The sequence below is a fragment of the Meriones unguiculatus genome, chromosome 4, assembly GCF_030254825.1.
Source record: "Meriones unguiculatus strain TT.TT164.6M chromosome 4, Bangor_MerUng_6.1, whole genome shotgun sequence".
Classification (NCBI taxonomy): Eukaryota; Metazoa; Chordata; class Mammalia; order Rodentia; family Muridae; genus Meriones; species Meriones unguiculatus.
In genome coordinates this window covers 104,414,864-104,440,088 of record NC_083352.1, presented here as the reverse complement: position 1 = coordinate 104,440,088, position 25,225 = coordinate 104,414,864, and the positions used below count along the sequence as shown (strand labels likewise).

Sequence of the window (25,225 nt, the reverse complement as noted above, 5' to 3'; positions counted from 1 at the left end):
AGTTCTCACCAAACCTCAACTCTGCTGTTTTGAAAACCATAACTATCCCAACTGCAGGATGGCGTCTTGCCACCCAAGAAAGCGATACACCTTTGCATAAAAGCTGTCACTGTTATTCTGCCACTTCATCCTCCCCTTTGTCCTTCCCCTTCTCTCACAGGCAAGTTGGAGGCTTTCAGGGAATCTGAGAAACCCAGAATGGTCTGTGTCAGGATGTGTTCAGGAGTCCAGTGCTGGAGCCAGGACTTGGGCTCCACTCATGGCCCAGGGTGAGCACTTACTGCTAGGTCCCTCGTTTTCCATCTTTGCATAAAGGGAGCATCAGACTGCAGTGGACTTTGTAAGCTGTGGCATCAGAGATGCTGGGAACAGTAAACCTTCGTCGCCATCCGCATGCCGTAAGAGCTAAATGACCATCCAGTGGGACCTCCGAGTCCAGGAACTCGGCCCACAGTTCCTTCTTCAGCTGTAGCTTCTTTTCATCCCCCTATGTCGCTGAGCTCACAGGGCTGCTGTTTTAGGCCCTGCAGGCCATGAAGGGTAGGGAACAGGAGGTAATCAGGGCCACAGGTAACGCTCGGTGTGTGTTCTTCATTGGGCTTTCTCTGTTCACCCCTCACCCCCATGCCTGGTCCTCTGCTTTTGTTGGCCGCTCTCACTTCAGGGAGTATCTGTGATTGACGAAAGACCACCGGCAGGCTCGGAGCTCCGCGAGGACTGTGCAGAGAATGGTCATGTAACACAAGCACACGATGGTGGCTAGGGTGCATTCTACCTGTGTTGTTGGGGTCCTCTCCTTCACCCCGTTTGTCTGTTAGTCTTCTCTCTTTTATCACTGTGTGACAGATGCCTCTGTCCCTCTCACCTATGTGTGTCAGAGGCAGTAAAGGCAGCTGTGCTGCCTCACTGAATGCACACGAGGGTGTCCATGAGTCATACCAAAGGCACAGTGCTGGTGAGCTGAGGCGTCCCCTGGCCTCCTCCACATACCAGGGTCACACCACGTACCATGTAGTGCAGGTACAGGCTTATCTGGAACTCGCAGTCCTCCCTTGGTTTCCTGAGTGCTGGTGTAAGAGGTGTGTGCTTTCATTGATGGAGGCTTCAAAACACACGCAATTATTTAATTTTAGGTTATGTTTATGAGTGTTTTGTCTGCACTTATAAAAGTACCCCACAGCCCACGAATTTCAGAAGACCATACATCGTACCTCCCCGGAGTTGCAGATGGTTGTGAGCCACTGTGTGGGTGCTGAGAACCAAACCTGGTCCTCTGTAAAAGCGGCCGCCATTGTCGTTCTCCTCCTCCTCATCATCGTTCTCCTCCTCCTCCTTCTGCAATTCATTCATTGTCTCCTCCTTCTTCTTTTTGCTCTGGCTTTGAACTCAGATATCAGCCTGCCTCTACCTCCCAAGTGCTGGGGTTAAAGGCTTGAGCTGCTATGCCCAGTTCTAAAGCCAGTGCCCTTAACCATCAAGCCACTCTCCATCTCTATGCTCAAGGAGAGATATATGGACATGTATGTCTGTTGGTGTGTGTGTGTTATGATGGGGAGCTTATATGCTGAGGCCTGAGTTGTCTTTCTTGCTCTTGTCATCTGCTGTCTTTCTTGGTCCATTTTCACTTCTGTCTTGGGGGAGGGTCTCTCACTTGAACCCAGAGCTCACTGACTTGACTAATCTATCCAGCCCATTTGCTCAGGGGATCCCATCTCTTCCTCCTTTGTGTTGGGGTTACAGATTGGCCAACATGTGGGGAGCTGAGAATCAGAACTTTTGGTCCCTAAGGTGGAACCTACTGAACCATTTCCCAGCCTGAGGGGTTTGCTCTGGACACCGCCTTGGGCAGTGCCTAAAGCAGAGAACTACAGGCAAAAGGAACCAAGTTCAAAGCTGTGTCTGGCCAAGTGTTGGGTGGGTGCAGTTTCTCTTGTAGCCAGCAGAGGGCAGAGCTGGCTGCTTTCTCATCCAGCTAATATCTAAAGAGGTGGTTGACTCGAGGCTGTTGTTTCCAAGTTTTGGGCGTTTTGTTCTTTGCACCCCTTCAGCTGGTCCCTGAGATCCAGGTAAAGACATGGCTTGAGAAGTTCTTTTTAAGTAGCTGAAGTTTGCTGGCTCTGTGTTTCCACAGTAAGGGCAAAGAGAAATTGCTGGTGTCCTGGGTGTATGTGTGTTGTCCTTTGAACTAAGCAGGATGAAATTTGCTGGCCTCTTAGGTCACATGGAGCTGGAGCTCACACTTCCAGGTCAGAGACTGTGTGACCAGAGCACCCCCATAGGTATTTCTTTTCTTGTCTGGCTAATAGCATTGTTCCCTGGATGCTAACTGCATGCCAGGTACTGGCAGTCAAACAAACGTGACAGAAATCCCATGAATTGGACATTACTTCCCCACCCTGAGGGGTGGCTTGGACGATCATTTCTCTAGGATGTCAAGATACTTAGTTCCTGGGAACATGAGCTGATGGGTACTTGTGTGAAGCAGATTCAGATACAACTGACCATCTGTGTGCCCGCCTGGTGGCTGTTCTGTGAGTGACCATTGTTCACTGCAGCATCCAAGATGGCTCCAGGGATGGACCTGACTGATGCAGAGAGGAAATGAAGAAAAGACAGAATACACGCAGATGACACCTAGGATCAAGTGATCTGGGCTCCCTGGAAGCTCAGCATGTTCATTACATACAGTTGAACAAATTGACAGGGTTACCACATATAGCTGGAGAAAAAGGCAGGATTTAGGGTATGCAGCTCCATTGAGGAGGTGGGCTTAGCTAATCTTGATAGGAGCAAGCCCTGGAGGGGAGCAGCTTTCAGACTGCAAATGTGGGGTCCTAGAGGGTAGAGAAGGCTACAGTGGATATTTTCTGCACACCCTGCCAGCATCCACACTTGGACCAGAGGAAGGCTTGCCACTCTTCCGAGCCTCACTCCAGGGGAAGGCTTTTGCCATTCCTCTGTGGGTTTGAGGCTCTGAGGTCATTGACATGGCCGTTTCAGCAGCACCCATTCACCCAGATTTCACTCATTCTGCTTTTCTTCCACTCCCTACAGACCATAGCATGGCCGTGCATACTGTCAGAGCGGAATAGGCCCTGTAGATGCCGTCAGGGTAGGACAAGTCACGTGAGCCAACACTGGGTCAGCACTCACAAGTGGACTTTGAGTCACTTCCTGGGCCTGGGCCGGCAGAGAGGCCCATCTGTGTTCACTCTACAAATGTGGAAATGCAGGCCTGGAGAAGGGTCTCCCAGCCTTGAGAATGTTGGAGCAGAACACGACTGTCTTGCTGCGGTTTGCGCCTTCCCCAAATCCCCAGCCTGATGGAGCAAACGCCCTGTGCCACCCTGTCCCACCCTCCTCCGGTCCTCCTGCTCACCTACTGTCAGTATTAAACTCCACAGTTCCCTTGATTCCCCATCCCAGTCTACTTTCTCATCAGAGCATCAAATCTGGCTTCTCTGTCCCTCTCTCACCCTCATCTCATTTATCTCTGGCTGGCCTGCCCACTGCCTCTGACTCCTCCAGCCTGCAATTTGACGGCCTCCTAATCTACCCCCGTGCCCCTTTTCACCCATGCAGTGCCTCCCCAACAGCAGCCAAAGGAGACACACCTCTGCAGCCAGGGGCTTTGCCACATTCTCAGAACAAAAGGCAAATGCCTAAGAAGACACAGGCTGATCGAGCTGGGCCCTACAGAGTGGACACAGAATCCTGGATTGGTCCCCACCTCTCTGCAGGGATGGCAGAACTCCGTGCTATCCCTCTCACGACCTTTGCCCTGAATCTTTGCTATGGGTGGTTTTCTCATCCTTCTGTTCTCTGAGCATCACTTCTCACCATGCCCACCTCTCCTCCTGGGAGACCTCTTGACCCCATTGCTGCCTTACTTGAGAATTAGCCACAGAGTACCCCCTAAACAAGGCGAGGTCTTGTTTGTTCACTATGCTTTTCTGAGAAATCAGCAGTTGGGGCACAAAGTAGATGCTCAGGAAATCTTTGATGGATAGGTGGACATATCTACGAATCTGTACTCTCTGTGAGAATTCAGCTCACTTGGAAGACGTGGAAGGAAACTGGTCCTCTGGCAGGCTTTTTCTTATCTTTTCTGTATGCATGTGTGTGTCTGTATGTGTGTGGTGTTATATGTGTGTGTGTGTGTGTATGTGGTGTAGTGTGTGTGTATGTCCAACTATTTTAAGCTGTTCAGGGCAATAGCGTTGGTCCTCAGGGCTGCCCTGAGTTGTGGGAACTCAGTTTTTAGTTTTTTAACACTGGACACCATTGGGGTTCACTCAGTGAGCATCATTTGATTCTGAGTGGGGCCAGGTGAGAGCCTCAGTGGCAAAGGGGACACCCAGGCTTTCTTCAGATACAAGTTCAGTCTGACACCTCTATACACAATTTAGGAAGAAAAAAGTTTACTAAAATAATTGACGTACTACAAAGCTCACCCATATAACGTATAGGGTTCTGTCGAGTTCTGTGGAGCTTAGTTGTACAGAGTTGGGAAACTATCTCCACAGGTCAATTTTAGATCATCCTGAGTATGTAGGATTACTTCAAAGAAGCCATGCACCCATTTTCCATAACCCCCTCTTCTGCCCCCTACCCTGTCCTATGCACCCCCAAAGCTCTGCTCTTATTCTATGGCTACTCCTTTGCAGTGGGGTCAGAGGAGACCTAGCATTTCACAGCTGGCTTCTCTCCCGTGCAAGCGTCTCAGGGCCTTTCACAGTGGCCCCTCTTGGCTCGCTGTTTTGTTTGGAGACAGGATTTCACCGTGTAGCCTCGGGTGACTCCAAACTCACGAAGTTCCCACCTCTCAGCCTCTGAAGGGTGGGGAGCCACTAAGTGATGTTGATCATTGATGGGCGTCGGGGTAGTCTGTGCGTGGTCTGCTCAGTCTGGAGGGGACTTCCAATCCCTTTTGTTCGGGGAGTTTATGGAGGAGAGGAGATAGAAAGTGAGGTTTCCACACACACACACCCCTGGGCTACTGAGGCTAGGACCTCCTTGGACAGGGATTTGCACAGCACCCAGGAGCCCAGCCAGGGTCTGAAGACTCTGAAGGTCAAGGCTCTCCTGCCTGGTGGGTGCCCAGCGATTTTTTTTTTTATAACCTTTTTTACTTTGGAGCCTGTGTCATCACCTGCCCCAGAGGTAAAATCTAATTTCCTACCTCTGCCTCTCAAGTGTCCCCTGGCATTCTCCAGCCCAGCTAGGTGACACAGCATGGTCTCTGACCCTACTCTTACCGTTTATTGGACTTTCCTTTCCTAGTTTTTCCCACTGCAGGGGAGTGGCATTCCCAGCCCACCTCCAAGTACCTGCCAGAAAAGTGAGAAGGGCCCATTAGCACCTTAGGGGAGGGGAAGGGGGCCTCATGTCCCCGGCCTCTCAGCTTCCTTAAAGGTGCCTAAGGGAAACTCCGTGTAAGGCACCTGTGCCCTCTCGGTGGGCTGAGGACCCCACGGAGGAGTAGAGGGGAAGAGAGTGGTGTCCCACGGGCTCTGACCACGAACTTGGTACTGCTCCCTTTCCGTGGTGACGGGGGACGGGGGGATCACCAGCATTACCATCCCCAAGAGAAGGGCAGTGAAGCCAGAGCTGCCAGGAGCTGCCTGGATCTGCCTGGAGAGTGCCTTCAAGGGAGGCACCGCCCTCGCCTCAGGGCTCCTCCTCTCCTGTGGGCGGGGGGGAGGGGGGAGTTAGGGGTGGGGGTGGAAGGAAGGAGGTCACATGGGTGCTTTCTGTCCTAGAGCACCAGGTATGGTAGTGGGCGGATCATAACCCAAGACCCAGCCCCTATCTTCCCCTGGCAGTCCAGGTATTTGAGACCCCTCCCCATCACCACTCATTCTCACTCCCAGCTCCGTGACGTCATGCTCCTCGAGTGGCATGATGGGAGAATCCTAATGTTTTCCAACAGATGCTCCAAGAACAGCTTTCAGATTAAAGCAATTGCAAGAAGCAAAGATTCTCCTTTTTCCCTTTTTTTCGGGGGGGTGGGGGGGTGGGGTGGGGGGAGGGAGCACCCCCAGACATTCCTGGACATCTCCCCCAGCCCCAAGCACGCCATAAACACTGACAAGAAAAAGTTTTTATTTCCTGGTTCAACTTTTTTTCTTTTTCTCCTGGAATATAAGCTGAAGAATGGGAATAAATACGAATAAATAACAAGGCGAGGCCGCGCACGCCGGGATGCGCCTGGCTGCAGCCTGCGCGGCTTTTGTCTCCCCACCCTGAAGCCAGCCCCGGCGTCCTCCTCCGTTCCTTCCCTTTCCTGGTCCTTTTGCTTTTCCTTTTAAAAAAGACGCCCCCTCCAGCCCCCCGCCGGTGACCTTGGCCGCCTAGGATGCTCTGATTCCGCATCTCCCTCCAACTTGCCCCCGCGTCGCCTTTCCCATGGCCGCATCCGAGGACGGCAGCGGCTGCCTTGTGTCGCGGGGCCGCTCGCAGAGTGACCCCAGCTTCCTCAGCGACTCCTCAGCCACCTCCACGGACGCCGGGGAGAACCCAGGTACCGGGCCGGGCGGGGGCGGCCGGGCGGGGTTGGGGGAGACACGAGGCAGGTGGCATGGGGACCGTGTCCCCACGCGCCACAGCTCCCCCGCCTTCATCGAGGAGAACGGCGGCCCGGACTCAGGCGCCACCAGGGCCCGTGGTTCCTATCCCCATCACGCAGGGCTGGGGTGCCTCGGAGCCCTTTGTCCGGAGACAAACCGTTTTGCCGGTAGAGCTGGGCGCTTTGCAGTGTGCCCTGTGAGCCGGCTGGGCTGCTGAGCATTGCATTCGCAATAGGGGATGCCCCGGGGTGGGACTGACTGACTGACCAGGAGAAGGGTCCACTGGTCACCTCGTCCCAGGATTGGTGCCTACTCTGCCCCCTGTCCAGGCCCTCCTAGGGTCCCGTGGTCTCCACGGACGGGTCAGGGCAACACTGCACTCCTGTGGCCACCGCGCCCAGTGCTGTCACTGAGCACCAGGACTCCAGCCAGGCCTGGCACACCTGGGCACGCCCGCCTCCTAGGACAGGTGTGCTGGACCGAGCTGCTGTGGGGAAATGAAGGGTGTGCACCCGGCAGCGCTGGGTTTCTTTCCGCTCTGTGGGCTTGTCCACTCCTCCACACTCAAGGCAACGTGGATTGTTTAGGTGATAAACAGGTCACAGAGGCGTCCATGCAGCTTGATTGATGACTTTCCTGGGACCAAGAAAGGCCTAATGAAGCAGGAGGGGGTGGGCTGTGTGCTCCCCGTCACCATGGAGACGCAGGAAGCAAAGTGATCATTAAAACCTTTCTCCACCAGAAGGCAATTTTCACTTCTGGGGAGAAGTCAGAGCTTCTGAAATGGATCTTTCAAAAAAAAAAAAAAAAAATTCAAAGCTAGTGTGTGGTATCGGGTGGAGGGGCTCTGTTCTGTGTCTTTATGAGGTGCAATCCCTCCTAGTTGCTGTTTGATAACACCCACCGTCCCTTGCCTTCCTTTGTAGACTTTTCTCTAAATGCAAGGACCCCTGAATGGGGGACTTAATGGTGTTAAATGATTGTTAAATGGTGGCATTAAAGTTGGGATAATCCCAGGGGCTGGCTTTGTGAGGAGGCATTCCACAAGAGCTATTGGAACTGCCCAGAAAATCTCCCCCTTTAAAAAGTAGCTCTTCGGGTACCAGGAGCTGGTATGGAAATTTTAAACCATGAGCCCACCAAGTCTCATAAGATGTCTTTGTTAGGACTGTGACACAACATAAGTAGTCACACTTGCTCACGCCCATGTCCCAGGAGAGGGAGTCCCTGAATCTGCCCGTCTAGGAGGGCAAGTTGATTCCCACGGAGTTTCCCCGGGCTGGCGGACCACAGTGAGCACACCCTTAAGTCACTGATGATGTCTTCCCTCAGTCATCTGAAACATGCATGGTGGATGGCTTTCCAAGCTCTCAGAGATGCTGTGAGAGATGAATGGCCCCTTACCAGAGAATCCCTCCCACTCTTTTTGTCTCCCCGGCAGTTAAAAAGAGGCAAACTTGGAAGGGAAATTATGGAGGACTTAGCTTTTTGGCTGTCTGCAAGCTGATGCATCTGTGGGCGGCAGGGGTGGGCTTGACAGGTGGGTTGCTGTCTGTCCAAGAGGGAGACAGGAGGAGGGCTCTGGCGCCCAGGATGGAGTTAGGCCACAGAAGGACAGGACGTGTGACAGAGCCGTTGGCTGGTTAGAATGGTCAAGATAGAACCAAGTGAGCAGCTGTGGGGATCGAGCAGTCTGAAGTGAGTGTAAATTCCATGAATGGTAGGGGCCATTGATGGCACTGAGCATCCACACTGGAGCTCTGGCCAAACAATCAGACTCTCCAGGGTGAGAGACACCCACAAGCCTGAAACTGGAAGAGTGGGGAGTGGAAGGTGCCTGCATATCCCTGTTGATGGAAGACTGCCTGAGTGTCTGGGCGCGCCATTTAGAATTACTTTTTCTTACGTGTCTTGATGGGGCCTGCCACCCATCCACCCTGGTGTGATCACCCGTACTGAGTGTGACTTGGGGCTTCCGGTTGGTCTGATATTCTAGTCACTGCTTTCCACAGCCCTTCATCTGACCCTCCATGTCTGGTCTCTTCCCCCTGTCCACCTGCTGCTCTAACTGAGGGCTCCACTGAGCACAGCTACTAGCAACCCAGCAGCCAGTTTCAAGCACACAGAAGAACTGCTTGCCTCCAACCGCATTCTCTATTTTTGTAAAACAGTCCTAAATTGCTTTTGCCCTCCCCCAAGGCATTTTTAATTCAACAACATTCTCTTGGTTAAAACTCAAAAGCATCCTTGGAAAAGCAAACTCAAGGGTGCTTTGGAGCCTCTTTCTCTCCATGAGTGTCCTCCTGTAGGTCCCTGCTCTGAGCTTCCATCTTCTCTCTCTGTTACAGGTCTATGTGGGTGGAATACAGCCACTGGGGTGTGCCACGTGGGGAAGCCTTAAGCATCTGATCTAATTGCCTTGGCCGTGGGGCACTTACATGCCACTGTGTCTGTCTCTGTTGAGGGAACTCTTGCTCTGGGAAACACAAATGAGTGTCTAGTCCTTCTCCCCTTACAGAGAAAGAGGACCCATGGCAAACCCACACACAGTCCTACCAAAGTCGAACCTGGAGAAACCCGTGAGTTTATCGGGCTTCCTTACAGAACATGGGTGAGTGAGTGGCTCCTTACAGGAAAGTGGGAGACTTCAAAGCTGGTACACTACCTGAGGGCTGAAGCCCAGCCCGGTAGTGTGAGTGGAGTTCCTTGCCTGCCTTCCATGGTCTCATATAATCGAGCCCTGCCCAGGAGCACAAGACCACAAGAATCTAGGGCAGAATTATAGGCAATTAGCAGGGAGGTGAAGGAAGAAGGGGCTGGGATATCAGGTGGGGATTCAGTAGTCTTATCACCCCTCCTTCTGTAAGGGAACCTCCACAGTCAACACTCCTGACCTCAGGGGTCTTTTGCAGGCAGTCCCAGCACTCAGGCTGGAGATGACAGTGGCTGTACTTGGAGGACGGCATTTTCCGGTAGCCTTCTTCCTTTGAGCAGTCATGCAGTGGCAGTCTAGGGGGTGTGCTTTCCAGTCCAGCTGTGAGGAGTTGTGCTGTGTCCCGTGTCTGCCCATCGTGAGCAACACAGTGGTGATAGCCTGAACACTGGCTGACTTGTGCTTATATGACGGGCAGGTGCCGGCCCCGGGGAAGTCTGGGTCACAGGCATCCACATTTGTTATCCTAATGACATTGCACCTCCTGCTCACTATGGCAATTTACACTTCTTACGGGAGCTGCTGCTTGCACAGACTGTGACAGTACCCAGTGCCCCAAAATCTTGCCAATACCCCAGGTCCCTGGGTCACGACTGCATTTTCCTTAGCAGGAAGGGTGACGAAGGGGACCTTGTGGTAACTTGGTTCCTCGATTGCACTGAGCACGTTTGTGCTGCATCCTTGTGCGTAGAGTTTCTCAACATTCCCATCTCCAGTGTGGACTGGACTGCAGGGATGAAGTTATTTCCTCTGAGTTGGTCCTCCTGTGTGTCAATGCCTCAGCTCCTTTCATGGCTCCATCTGCACTTTGGAGGGTCCTCTTTGTAAACTGTACTCTGCACCCAAAGCATGGTGAAGTTTTCTTCCAGGGAAACCTGCAACAAGCCATGACGTGTTTCCACATGCTTCTCTTCTCCCGAGGAGAGTTCCCTGGAGAGTGAGGGGGGTTTGGCTTTCTCTCTTGGACTGTCAGGTGCCTGGCCAGTCTCTGCTCTATCTTGTCTTGACATTTCCCTCTGTGGCTTTCTCCATATGGCGTCTTTCCTCCTCCTGGTGTGTTTGCCTTTCCTTGTGTGGCTCTCTGTCTCTTGTTCCTCCTATCTTAGCTCATGTCCTTGGGCTTGCAGATACCAGGACCGCACACCAGCCAACAGTCACTTTTTGTGCTTTTTGAAGGGTTTCCACACGGCCTCAGACGGACTTCCATCCAGATTTCGCCTTGGAGGGGCCATTGTAAAACTAGGCAGGACCTCTGACCTGGTCCTCTCAGCTCAGTGATCATGTCATTGTTGGTCAAGATCTTTCTACGTGGCAGGGCCATCCTGTACATTATAGGGTACTGAGTGACCCCCTGACCTTTATCCTTATCAACTGGTGTGGCTTGTGAGGGGCCAGGAGGAGCCTACAGACGGCTGCTTTTTCAGGGATCAGTTACCTTTGCCTTGTGGTCCAGAGAAGAAGGAAGACATTGGGTGTCTCTCTCCTCCAGAGCTTCAGAGAGGTGTAGTGACTCGCCCCTGTAGACTTTGGGCTGTGGTGCCTGCTTTCTCCATGGCCCCTTCCTCCTACAGCTCAGCAGAAGCTCCAGCTGGCTGTAGTGTTCTACCTGCCACACTTCTGTCATGGGACAGCGGGTCTTGACATCTTCTTCTCCCACAGCTCTGTGTCCAGCTGCCTCTGGCCTCCTGAAACTCACTTGCTGCATGGCTTCCCACTCCGGGCCTAGTCTCCCTCCCCACCCCTGGTACAGCCTCAAGCTTGACTTTCATCTTCTCTTCTCAATCTCGTTTACTCTGTGGAGGAGCAAGTCTTGTGACGTGCCTGTTGGTTTTGGGTGCTCCCTTATCCCATCCACGACCCTCAGTGGGGTCCTCTACCTGGGGGTAGTACAGGGTACAGAGCACTGCAGCCTTCCTGGATCACGGCACTTTCTATTTGCATTCCTCGAGTGTTCTCTTCCTCCGGAGTCCCCGAGTTCTGTGGAATCTCCCTCTGGCCCCTTGCAGAGCGTCTAGATGTTTTAATTAGCAATAGAACTACGCAGTAATTACTTTGTCAGTTTCTTTAGGGTTATTAAAAATAAAAACTACACGCTTTACAAAAACAGAGTTTAAAAACTTGCAGTGTTTTCTGCTGATTATGGAGGTGTGGTTGAACGCTATTGAACACGTCTGCGATCCCTGTTTCCTGTCTGCCACACAGAAGCCAATGGCCATGAGCAGTACTGCAGGTACTGGCTGTGAGTGATCAGTACCAGCATGTTAGATGCCAATACATCAGAGCATGGCTCCCTTCCTGTCTAATACCTTCTTGATCACATAGCCCTGTCTTCCTCCTTTGATTGCTATCAATTTGATGGACATCTTGTGGTCTGACCATCACTGTAGCCCCTAGCTACAGGTGGCATCTTCAATGCAAACGAAACACAGTAAGTTAAAATGGCAATTGCATTTCCCCACATGCGTCGCCCACTTTTCAAGTTTTTGGTCTCCAGGTTGGAAACTGCAGATCTAGAATGTTCTAGTGTTTGCTGAACAGTGGTACTCTGGCCTGGAGGCTCTCTAAAGGAAGGGCCTATGTATTTTTCTCTCTGGACTCCCCAGGCTTGATTGGCAGATGACCAGTGTGCTTTGGTGGTCTTAAGCTCTCATGCTGAAGGGCTTCTTAACCCTCTTTGGTCTTACGTCAAAGCCAGCAACTTAGACATTGTTTTACAATTAAAATTAAAAATTGAAAGGCTGGAGAAACAACTCAGTGGGAGAATGCCTGTCAAGTATGCCTAGGGCCTCAGGTTCTTCCCTCAGCACTGAAGAGAAGGTGTAATGATGACTTACTATCCTACATCTAGGATTGGACAATTCTGCTAGTCCACAGGGAGGACATTTGGGGACATAGCCATTAGGCTTCCCCACATCCCATCATCTCCTGGAATGATCCCATCTGCCACTAACGAGTCCAGGGAAGCTGTGTGCAAGTGAGGAGGAAGGTGGGAGCCTGAGATGGACAATGTGTGGTCCATTCCAGTCCCCTGGTGCCTGGCTCTGTCAGGGTGTTGGGGACACTGTCTTTCAGCGTCAAGGGCTTATCTCAGTTAATGATGACAAGATGATTGAGAAGGACCAGATTCCCTTCTGGATTCTGGTTCTCCATATGTCAAAGCCACATAATGCATAGACAGATGACCCCCAGACATTGATTCTCATCCCATACCCTACAACTCATTTCATCCAATGTCCCAACTGCTGTGTCTATAGGGCTCCAGAGTCAAGAAGGAAGCTTGTTTCAGAGGTACCACCAGTGAGGTTGTGGCTTAGTAGACAGCCTGTCTCAGGAGCTGTCTCTGTAAATCCAGATGTTTATGAAGATGTGATTTTTTTTTAATATTAGCAAATTAACAAGTTAAGACTTGCTGTGACATGGTGGCTTGAATAAATCAGATCAGGGGCTATCCTGAGACAGGAGGATGGCTCTGTGACATTTTAAAAAAATTATTTATTTACTTTTATTTTATATACTTTAGTGTAAAGATGTCAGATCTCTGAAGTTACAGACAGTTGCAAGCTGCCATGTGGGTGCCACGAATTGAACCCGAGTCCTTTGGAAGAGCAGACAGTGCTCTTTAGCACTGAGCCATCTCTCCAGCCCATCGTAATGTGTCCTGGCTACAAGATGACTCACCTCCAGACACCAATGCACTTTCTGTGTAGATGAAGGGGTCAGTGAAAGGAATAAGCTGTCAAATGCTGGGCATGACTTGGCTTTCTTTGGAGCTCTGCGGGTTACTTGTACACCATCTTGGCCAGAAAGGGTAGTGAATGGACGCTCCCAGATGAAAAGGATGCTGGGAAGTGTAGTTTTTGTTTGTTTTGAGTTCGGTGGTAGAACGGTATGGTGGTGCTCACAACAGGATCAGATGTAGGGTTGAGGGTATGGTAGAGCATGTGCCTAGCACTTACGAGATCCTAGGTTTGATTCTCAGCACTGCAAAGAAAAAAGAAAGAAAGAAAGAAACAGGTACATAGTTAGTGGGACTGACTGTGGGGCATTTAAATACTCAGCTAAGGTCTAAGTCCCTGTCACCTCAAATTAAAAACAAGACACCATTCTTACATTTTATGTTTCTTATTTCTAAGCCTGGACCAGGCTGTATGAATGAGACCTACGCACATCTAAATTTCACTTAGTGGTATTTATCCAGGGTACAAGACAGAGGAGGTCATTATCTGGCAGAGTCCTGCCTAAGTGACCAGTGGCTGAAGGGAAATGAGCTTGTTTTCATTTCCGGGGGCACGAGGGACAACCAAACTCCCTTCATTTGTGCCTAGAAGAGTCAGGGGTGAACCCACCTGTGGCCACATACACGGTCAGGCACTATGTGGCAACCACGGGCAGTGGTCTCTTACATAGGTGACTGTGGTCTCAGAAGACCTGAGGACACTGAAGTCCTATTAGCTTGTGCATATAAATATTCATTGAAAAAGCTGTCCTGTCATTCCTTAGAATGTGGTCTCCCTTTGTTAAACAAGGGGGGACTGGCTTGAGGAAGTTGTATAAAGAATCTGAATCCACGAGCTTGATGCCCCATCCACCTTGTCTGCTCCATTGAATCTCTCTCTCTCTCTCTCTCTCTCTCTCTCTCTCTGTGTGTGTGTGTGTGTGTGTGTGTGTGTGTGTGTCCTTCCTCAGGAGGCATCCACCATGATTTTGTTTTGTTTTTAAGAAATAAGGCCTGTTACCGACCTGGAGGTCAATGAATAGTCTTGTTGGCCAATAAGTACCAGGGGTCTTCCTGTCTGCCCCTCCCCAGTGCTGGGGTTAAGTGTGCACTCCATGCCTGGTTCTGGGGATGGAACTCAGGTCCTTGCACTCACAAGGCAAGCGCTTCACCTACCACGCTGTCTGCCAGGGCCTGCTCCTCACTGGGAAGCCAGCCCCTTCAGATGGAGCACCGGCACAGGGGCACACCCATCTGCCATCCTTTAAGCACAAGGGTGCCTGCCCTTTTCCATTCCCCACTTCATTTAACTAGAATGGCTACTGGGACAGGATTTTTATCCACTGGAAGTCAAGACCGTTGATGGCAGAGAATCAGTCATCCTTGTGCAGAGTTCCCAGCTTCGACGACTGCGGCTTAAGTTCTTACTTATTAACACACAGCGTTTGGGTATGTAGCCTGGCAACCCTCCACCTAATGGGCACATCAGTTGACGCTGACAGTGGTGAGTTCCCAGATCCATAATGACTCTCCTAACAAATGGGGAGAAAGTAGAAGCCAAATCTTTACCCCTGGAGAAATACACTTTTTGCATTATTATGCAAGTGTCTTGAACAGGACACTTTTCAAAAGTTGTCCAAACACCTGCCTATCTCACTACTTTTACTAATGAACCGTGTTGCTGTTATTACTATGAATTATTATCATTATTTCATTTCTTGTGTTCTTTTTTGAACGTTTGTATCCACGAGCAGATTTAAAAACTTCTGGAGGATGAAAGCCGGAAGAGAGGCCAGGAATGTCTTCTTGCTTCTCTTTGGAGGGGAGCTCCAGCTTCCGAGGTGCTGATGCTGGGGTTAATGCGTTCCTCAGACTACGTGAGCTGCTGGCCTTCCCTCGGGTCTTCCTGGTGTGCTTGCAGCCTCAGGACTGCTCCAAGGCTCTGCCTGCACTGCCCACAGCGTTTATTCTTCGCTTATGCTCCCCGCGTGGACAGGGATTGTGGCTTCTCTGTAGAGAGGGCTCCTACCCGGATCTGTAGTTTCTGCACCTGTGCATTCAATCAAATGCTAGCTCAGAAGCACCAGAGACAGGTCATCCATCCTGGCCATGTGTAACTTTTCCCTTCCCACTGTTTCGGATGGAACCTAGGATCTCTGGCAAGCACTCCACAGACAGTGATAGCCTCAGCTTTTACAGACTGTGTGCTGTGCATGTTTGTGTGCGGAGGCCAGAGGTCGGCATGGGATGCCTTTCTGAATGGCTTCCCTCCGTATCTTTTTGAGAAGGGTTAGTCACCGAGCCCAGCACTTACGGGTTGTTTGTCTGGTGAGATCCACTAAGGCTATCGATGCAGACAGCCCCTTTATGTGGGTGGATCCGAACCCAGGTCCTTACACTTGCTCAGCAGGCACAGTACTTAGGGAGCCATCTTTTATGTCCTGTGATGTGATATGATGTGTGGGAGGGTATGTGTGTGGGTATAAGTGTGTGTGCACATCTGTGGAGGTCAGAGGAAAACTCCTTGGTGTTGGCTCTCCTACCTTGTGGGACACTGAGCTCCAACTCAGGTGGTCAGGGTGTGTCCTCATTCCCTGGTCCATCTTCCTGGCCCCTGCACAAACTTTTAAAATTCTCACTATTCTCTCAGAAACATGACTCAGCAACAATTAACATAATATTTCCAGTGTATTTGGCATCATACGTCATCTAGAGATAACTTAAAGGACCCAGGAAGACAGATGGGCTCAAGGACAGACCAACACCGTTTGATGTCAGGCATTTAAACACTGCTGGGTTGTGGTTCTAGATCAATGCCTATAGGATGCCCAGGGAGGACTGGATAGTTTTAAAATCAGATGTATTTTAATAAACAAAAGGAAGACAGGCTTAAAATATTACTAATGTCATAGTGGCAGATAATTGCAATATAGAAAGACTCTGATGGTCTTGACTGGGAGACACAGGTGATGAGGCGCTGGCGTGATGCAGATGTTGTCATCAGTTATCACACTGGTCCACGGTCCTTTGATGGTTGCTTCTCTGTGAGCTGATATTTATACACTGGAATACACGTGGAGAGTGGGGTGGGGAGATACGAAGAGGGCTGCGCAGCCCTGGGCTTCTCTGTCTGTCTGGAGTGTTCACAGGCCAAATGATGAGCTATGTATGTGGTGAGTGCTAGACACTCCAGTCTGCCCTCTTTGGAATTGCTTCTGTCATTCTCTGCAGCGATACAGGCTTGCAGATGTACCTCGTGGTCCAGTGGCCTGCAGCAGCACACTTCCAGTCCTGGGGCGTCTGCAAGCTGCTTGGCTGGGGGATCTTGGTTGGGTTCAGCTGTGGCTGTTCTCCATGTGTCTCTTACGTATCTCAGGCCTGTGGTCCAGCCCAGCAATGTCTGTCTTGGGGACGGGTAGAAATAATCAGGTGGGACCTTTCAGGGTCAACGATAGCATTTGCTCCTGCAGGTTGTATTGGAGCCAACAGACGGGCCAGCTTCAGGCCAAGAGAGGATTGTCTACTGTACTCCTTTGATGATCACAGGATTTGCTGTTTAGTCTGGCCAGTGCTGCCAGCAGGCCCCCAACAAGCCCCCATTGTGCTAACCTGCCTCCCGGAGTCAGGTTCATCTGGGGGTCTCCCGCCATCTCTGATTGGGAGCAGCTTGATGTGAGGCGGTCAGCTGACCATGCCCTGAGGACATGAGTAGGAACATGGACTCTGGGGTCAGAATGTCTGGTCACAGTGTGCTCATGGTGTGATGACATCAGGCCCATGTGACCTCTCTGGATTTTGGCTTTCCCCAGGTGCACAGTGAGGGTTGCTTAAAGTAGGGCCAACTTAGAAGGGCAGTTTGTTTCTTGAGCACCATGCCTGGAACCCGGCCCAGCCCCTGTGGCTCATCTGCAGCTTCTCTTGTCTCCAGGGAGGAGCTCCCACTGCAGGCCTGGAGTGTCTCCTGTGTACCCTGGTGTGTGACAGAGGAAAGCTGTGATCCACCGCACTCCCAAAGCTTCCAGATGCCCCAGTCTCCATTGGATGCTGGGATGGCTCACTGCTGCCAAGGAAAATCTAGCCACCCCCCAAGGAATTTTCAGCTCTTCTTTGCACAGCCTGGAGCAGTGTGGGTGCACAGGGGACTCCTCCTTCAAGGCATTTCCTAGGAAAATCAGAACACCAAGGTCAGAAGATGATTCACAGGGCAGCTGAGGCCCCAGGCTGAGACTGGCCTCATTAACCATGAGTCCCTCGGGTTCTGAGGTCGGTGCTGGGCTCTGGAAGGAGTGCGTGCACAGGGTCTCATGCACAGAGTGATGGCCCACTTTCCCAGAGTCCTTACAGCACCTGATCTGTTTACATACGAAGTTGCAGCTTTGGCGTGAGTTTCTGCTCTCTCTCCTTGGTCTTCCATGGGGAGGGGAGTGGTTGGGCATGCCTGCTGGCACATACCAGGTCCAGGTAAGCAGGCTGCCCCATGCTTCAGTTGGCCTGGCCTGGCAGGCTGTTCGGTGGGTGGGTGGGGCTGGTATCCTCTTTGTCAACCTTAGGAAGTTAATGTGACTAATCTGGCCCCTTAGATAATTATTCTAAGTGGTGTGGACATTCTGACTGGATCGTCTCTAATGTTCCCCCGAGACTCTCCTACTTTCTGGCATGTTCTGGCCTCCTTTATCTAAGGGTTTATGTGGCTCTAAGCTCCATCTTCAGCCTTACAGCTACCTTGTTCTTGCTCAATAGTCTGTGCCTGCACTAAATGTGCAGCCTGGGGCATTTGTCTAGTGGCCAGTTCTTATCTCCGTTCACAGGTGACAAAAAAAAGCAAAGAGGTGGAGGGGATTTGGGGAGGTTAAGCCACCGACCTCATCGTGACCTGAGGTTAAGTGCTCTTTCCCTGCTGGAAATTCCTGGAGCTGGCAAAACTGGCAGAGGGGCTCTGAACAAGGCTTAGCACTCACATGTATTGCTAAAACAGGCCTGCACATTTATGGATAATTAGTCTCTGTGTGGCTTTTAAAAATGAGCAGATCCCAGTTTGTTCCAACAGGATGTGCACAGAGCAGCTGTTCTCCTGGGGGAGTCTGTGCCCTTTCTTCTGGCTGTCTGTCTTTCCCTCTCTGCTGCTCTCCTGGCTATGGCTTTGAGCTGGTAGCTTCATCTCACCCGGTGACCCTTTGACAGGAAGACGAGGGCTTTTTTCCTTCAGCATTTATGATCTCTGCTAACATTTCATGGGTGACATTTCAGGTGCCAGCGCTTCTTAGAGACAGGACTCGGTAGCTTCTTTCGGCATTGAGAGTCTGGGAGGAAGAAAGAGGCAGATACAGACGGCAGCAGTCCTGCCTGGTTCACTGCAGGTGTGGTCCCTGCTCTTCTCCCTCCCTCCCAGTACACTGTGAGCCAATTACAGTTGGCAGCATGCCTCAGGCATGGGGCATGTGCAGTGAGCAAACCCACAGCCACACCTTCATGCAGTGAGTGGGCTAGAGGGGGTGGGCTTGGCGCAGGTGCCTGGCTGTACCATCAAGCTGGGGGAGGACTGCCCTTCTGCCACTCAAGGAAACACAGGGCCATCAAGGGCCAGCAGGGGTCATCAAGGGCCAGCAGGGGCTAGCAAAAGCTGGCAAGGGACAGCAGAGGTCAGCACAGACCAGCAAGGGCCAGCAAGGGCTAGCATGCTCTGCAAGCTAGAGGAGGTTGCAGGATTGGGGAGATCACTTGAGCAAGAGCAAAAGGCGGATTAAAGAACCAGTGTTAAGAGGAGAGGAAAAGAGAAACACGTTGAGCCAAGAGAAGAGCACTTACAAGAGCCCTGTGCAGGAGGGAGCTTGGGAAATCAGAGTCACTGGAACATCAAACTGGAGAACGCACAGTGTGGCGGGGAGAGAGAAGCCAGGGCCCTGCCAGACAGGGCCTTCTTGGTAGAAGGGACAGTCTCCTCTGAGCGAGAACATGGAAAAGCGGAGAGAGGTACATCTGTGCACTGCAGGTGCACTCCTGACAGGCTGAGTCCGACCCACATATTTCCAAGACCTTCCCCTAGTCAGGGCTTCTGGAGTAGCCACTGAGTGAGGCGTGGATGGCCTGGAGCTCACTGGGCAGAATGTCCGACTCGCAGTTCCTGACATGCCTGTGAGAGAACTGTGACCCTGGCTTGTTAAGAAGAACAGAAGACCTCCTGCGTGCCTCCTGGGGCATCCGTGTGCCATTTGGACACACCGGCATGAAGTGTGCTTTGGAAGCTTGGATTTAGATTTTGGATAAAGTTCTCCTCTTGGGATGTGGGGCTGTGATGTGTAGCAGCTGGGCCACACTGAGTATTGGCGATGCTTCTCCCGCCAGGAGGGAGGGACCTTTGGTGACCTATGTCTTGCCCAGTTCCTTTCCTTGTGTGTGTGGAGGGGCTAGTAACAGTGCTGTGGCTATGACTGGGCTGTGTGACATGGGGACATTTAACCCCCAGAAAGTGTGACTGCCCTCAGTGGGATCAACCTCAGCAGATGAGCTCTTCAAAAGACACAACGCTCTTCATGAGCCTGAGATTGGAGCCTGGCATGGGCCAGGGACGGTGGCTTCAAGGTGGGAGGGGCCTGTGTGGGACAAGAAATGCTTGTGACGTCTGTTGCTTTGCCTGGCTCCTGTTGGCTGTTGACAGAGAACAAGGCCATAAACAACTGGGTTTTGACCCAAGCACCGAGTGAGTGTGGCCACGGACTCTCCCCAGGTTCCCACTGAGAAAGACTGATGACTTTGGCTTCAGCCTGGAAGGCCTAAGAATTCCCAGCCTCAGGAGCCCAGGCTTCTGTCTACAGGTTCTAAGTGCAGGTTTTATAGTGGTGGGAACTAATGGGGGAGGGGCGTGACAGAAAGCTTGAGGTTATAGGGTCAGGCTGCAGAACAGCTGCCCATGTGCTGTTGCCCAGGCTGCTGGCCCAGTCCTGGTAGCATGCATAGGGTGTTGTTTCTTTAAGCCCCACAGAGCTGGTAACTGATCTTCACATCTTAGCTGAGGTTTTTGTTGTTGTTGTTGTTGTTGTTTGTTTTTTGTTGTTGTTTTTTTTTTCTGTCTTTCTCCTAATGTTCTAGTTAGGATTTGGAGGAGGCCACAGACTGAACTCTGGTGCCTCTGACATCTGTGTGTCAGCCCCTCTCTGCCCAGTCATCAGTCCCTTGAGGAGGCACACCTACAGTTTACCTGGAGCTTAACACGGTCTACTTGGGGGTGGGGATGGAAGATCCCACAGGTTGAGGGCTTTGTCTCCGACAGGGCTCCCTCCCCACTTCAGATGCAGACCTCAAGCTCCAGGCATTTCTTTTATAACCGTGACTCAGGGTGGCATTCCTATGTTCCCCACACTCACTAACTTCTGTTTACAGCCAACTCCCGCCATTTTATCCTTTGCTGCCACTGATGTACCCAGCGTGCTGTCCAGAATGTGGCCTTTGGGGGCTCTTCCACGTTGGTTCTGTGCCTGCAGACTGTCTCTCGCGCTTTCTGGGTTTGCCCCCACTTGTTCCATCTCACGGCCCGCCATTCTATGAGGAGAACAGGTGCGAAGTGTGGAACTGATGAAGGTGATGTGAGGGGCTGTGGGGAGCCGTCCATTCCCCCACCTGGCTGCACGCGGATGTCTCTTGGATATTCCAGGGACAGGGGCTGAACCCCTGCTTTCGTCCTGAACTGGGAACTGTGCGTCAACCCCCACATCAGGGCCTAGACACGGCCCACGTCATCTGTGGCCTCAGAGCTCTACAGGAATCCCCGCCAATAACTTGGGTACAGATAGATACCCTAGCACAGCTCTGCCCTTCAAGAGTCCAGGTCCTGCCCACTGGCCCCACCCGGGAACACACATCTCAGCACTGTAAGCTGCCTTGGGAGCCTCTAACTCAACCTGATATGACAGAGTAGTGGGGTTTTGCTTTTCTTTTCTTTTATCATTTAACTCTTAGATAGTTTTAGTTGTACAGAAATACTGTAAAGACAGGAGAGAATCCACTTGTATCTCAAGCTGCTTCCCTATTCCTGATTAAGCTTTCGTCTTTGTGTCCCTCGCCACCCCCACCCCACCCTCTCAGCCCTGAGTGGCTGTGGCTACACACAGAGGCTCACACTGCACTCCGGCCTTTCAGCTCTTGCACGCCTTTCTCTCTGCAGCCTCCCCTCCAGATGCCAGCAGGCATTCAGCTGTCTCCTTGTAGGGGCCTTCCTCTCGGAGCTTCCGTATGACCCTTTGGTTGTGGGCGATGGCTGATGGGACATTTAGAATGAGCTGCAACCCAGAACTTCAGTTTTAGTTTCTCGTCTGCTCCCCGTCTGTGGAGGCCCGAGCTGTGCAACAGGCTCCTCTCCGTGTTCTTTGCGAGTGCTGCCTAGTCTGTGGCCATGCCACCTCACTCTAGGCACACGACGCCAACCGGCTCCGTGAAGGCTTTTGCACTCTGGGGAATCTGGGATTGGCTCCTGGTTTGGGCGGTGTGACATCAGCCTGGAGTTAATCCTCGTCCTGTTTGACACGCGCCGTCTGAGAGGCACTTGTAGGAACTGGAATATCCCAGTTAATTCTACTCCAGCTCCACATTCTATTCATAGCCCTTGCCCAAATCTGCTGCTAAAATGAGAACTCTGAGCAACACAGGCCCTGACCCCCCCACCCCACCCCACTTCTCCTCTGGTAACCTTTGGCCTGCTCACTGCTCAGCTCTGACTTCTCACCTTGTCAGATTTGCCCTAGATCCGGTGTGCAGGCCTCCTCCCATGGGTCCCGCAGGCTTTCTCTGTGAGCATGCTCTGTAGAACTTGGAAGATATCCTAGCAACGTCTGCGACTACACCTGACAGGTTGTGATGCTGGACAAAGCTGTCTGCAGCCTGGTGCTGCAACCTGCTCAGCCTCCGGTGAGGGCTGTCTGCTGCATTCCGACATGACCAGGGCCTGCCGTGGTCACCATGATGGTGATGGTGATGCATGACACGCGTGCCGGAGAAAGTTCACTGTCTAGCGGAGGCGCTCCCTGACAGCCCATGAAGCCAGTAACAGGCCAGTGCTTTGTGAGGCTGTGCCCTCAGGACACGGTCCTTTCCCATGTTCCTTGTTTCTTAACTCTGCCCGTGGGGAAGTCATGCTCAAGTTTTTAATAAACGAATTCTTAGAGGATTCAGTCGAATAATAGTTCGATTGTTTATCCTCTGTTTTATCTGTCTATCTCTATCTATCTATCATCTATTTATCTACCTACCTATTCATCACTTATGTGTCTATGAATCTATATATTGTCTATGTATACATGTTTGTCAATATGTATCTAGTCATCTATATCATCACCTATCTACTACCTATTATCTACCTATCAATCATGTCTCTACCTGAATACCTGCCTACTATCTACCTCTATAGAATCCACAGAGATCTATCTGCTATCTATTATTTATAATTTATCTGTCTACTCACCATATGTCTATCTTGAATGTGCCTTATCTGTCATCTGTGCATCTATTAATCATCCATGCATCCACCATCTATGCATATATGTTTGTATTTATCTATCTATACTCTATCATTCATCTATCATCTATTTATCTACCTATCATCTATCTATCTATCCATTAACTATCATCTATCTGTCTACCTATTATCTATTTACCTGCCTACCTATAATCTATCACCTATCTATCTACTATCTATCATTTATCTTCTATTTATCATCTATAAAACAATCTATCTATCACCTATCTGTCTACCTTGTATCACCTATGAGTTCTGTTATCCATTGATCAGCCTATCCTTTGATGAATCCCATTTTTAGCATCCCACTCAGCATCTTGCCCCAAGTGGCAGCAAAGTCCCTACCTCTTGAGGTTTTAGTTTAGAAGTTTAAAACTCAGGGGATCACTTCAGAACACTGTTCTCTCGAGATTGTGTTTGCCTTCCTATTCCCTCTCTCCAAGATTTATTTTCACTCTCCACTTGCCAGGCACAAGGCCCTTGGGAGTTCCGAGCTGTGCATGCTCCCTGGCAGGGTGACTCTCAGTGCACTGGGGAAGAATAGGGCCAGTCAGAGTGGTGAGGCGAGAGGTCCCCTCAGCTGCGGCTCTCCTCGTCCTTGCTCTTGGCTCTTACGCAAAGGCAGCTTTGTGTTTCTTGTGGACAAGGCTTGCCGTTGAGCAGGCCGGGGACACTGTGGAATAGCAAGCAACGGAGGGAACAGAAAATTAGGCATTTCACAGAAAGCGAGCTTCCAAGAGCCAGCATGTGAAAGGAGCTTTTGCTTGGGTGCAGGGCTCCGGGCAGCCACGTGCAGGAGCCTGGCTGGAGCTGTGGGAGAAAGCGGCCCTGTTCTTAGTCTTGCTCTCTTTGGCAAATGCAACACAGATACAAAGACCCACAAAGTAGGCAAGAGGATCAGTTCATTTCCTTTGGCTTCCCATTGGCTCTGAAACCTGCCGATGGATGCATGTGCTCAGGAAATTCTCCACAGCGATTCTTCAAATGTGGAGCCTGGAGGCTGTGGCGATAAGACAGGGACGCTGAGATGAAGAGGAACAGCAGCTAGCTGCAAGGCATTATATGTATGCATATATGTATATATGTATCGAAGTATGTATGTATGTAGAATGATATATCTTTTGAGACAGGGTCTTGCTTCGTAGCCATGGTTGACCCCAGACTGACAATCTTCCTATCTAGGCCTCCCAAGTACAGGCAGTTTGCTGAAAAGGCCTCTCTTTCCAGAAAGCCCAACATTCCCTGAGCTTTTCTTACAAAGTCGCTGTAATCATGTAGAAGCCACAGCTCTCACCACAGCTTCCCACAGTGACTAGGGGAGTGTCCAGAGGTGGAGGAGGGCCTGCCCACCCCCACCCCTCAGTGTCCATGTGAGACAACATGCCCCTCCCATGTCCATGCTGTGGAACTGACTGTCCTCCACTGTCTGCCTCTGCTGTGTGGTTGCTTCTTGAGTGGTGGGCACGTGACTGGGAGAGTTCCTTCCGGAGCATTAGAGAGAACCTTCGGAAGGTGGTTGTTTCCTCTTTCTCCGGAAGTCACTGAACTGGGTCTCTGCTTCCTAAGTATGGATGGATACATGGGTGTGCTGACGCGGCCTGCTGATTCAAGCTCCTGCGGCCTGGGCTCCCCAGCACAAGGGACAGTACCCTCAACTGTGAGCTAACTCACACAGTTTGTCCCCTAAGTTTGTTTTGTCAGGATATTTTATCACAGCAACAGGAAAGTAACAAGACACGGCCATGAAAAGAAAGCCCAGCAGGGAGACACTTACGATCCATTTTCTGATGCATTAGGTGGGTTTCTGGATTAATTGATTCACCAATCAGATGCGCCCTGGGCATGTCTTTCTTTATACTCACATTCATGGAATTGGGGTTCTGTTCATTTCCTGATCCTGTAGGTACTTACAGGAACGAAACTGTTCTTTTCAGATCACAGAGCCGATGGCAGCCTTCGGGATAGAATCCAAACGCCTCCTGCTTTTCCATGCCTCATCCTCCTACTGCAAGCACATACTCCGTCCCAAGAAGACCCCACCAGTTTTGGGGTGTCCCCTAGATGAAACTTCTGAAAGGCTTTGTGTAATATTTGTAGAAGGACGTGGGGGTTGTCACCTGTGGAGGGGACACTGCGGCCAGGGAAGGAAAGAAACTCTCTGACTTTAGGTGACACCGGTGACACCGTCACAGCTCTGGTCACAGGGAGGGCTTCCTGTTGGACGCTTTCATGACACCTGCGATCGTGTGTCCCGGAGGGTTCTGTCAGTCAGTGAAGAAGATATTCTTAGGAGCTGCTAATGATTCATTTAATTTTTACAATGAAGGATCCATGCCCACAATTTATTACTTCCTGTGGCTTTACAGTGTGGTTTCTGGGTGGCCATTGTGTAGAGGTTAATGGATAGTGTGATCAATTATTCAGAACACACAGACAGAGGTCTTTACAGAAGCAAAGATGTCACAGACTTACTGATACTTTCCCAATACCATTATCTATCACTTCGAATTTTCAACAGCATATTTTCTTCACTCTCACTACTCAAATGTATGCTGTTACTGAAAAAAAAGTCTAATCTTGATCTTTCTGCTGGGCTTATATACAAATGTTCTTTGTGTTCCATAGCTATTCAGTTCAGAGCTCTTGTAGTTTCTTTCTATGACCTGTGAAATACACAGGTGAACCCCGAGTGTGTGAAGCCCATGCAAGAATGCAACACATCT

General features: G+C 50.9%; 1 protein-coding gene across 1 annotated transcript in view; it reads left to right on the top strand.

Moving 5' to 3' along the window:
• The first annotated feature begins 6,007 nt into the window (after positions 1–6,007).
• Positions 6,008–25,225, top strand: part of Phactr3 (phosphatase and actin regulator 3) — a 190,503-nt gene continuing 171,285 nt past the window's right edge. The window contains 1 exon segment of the mRNA XM_060382745.1: positions 6,008–6,523. Coding sequence (XP_060238728.1) covers positions 6,409–6,523 — 115 coding nt within the window. The 5' untranslated portion in view covers positions 6,008–6,408.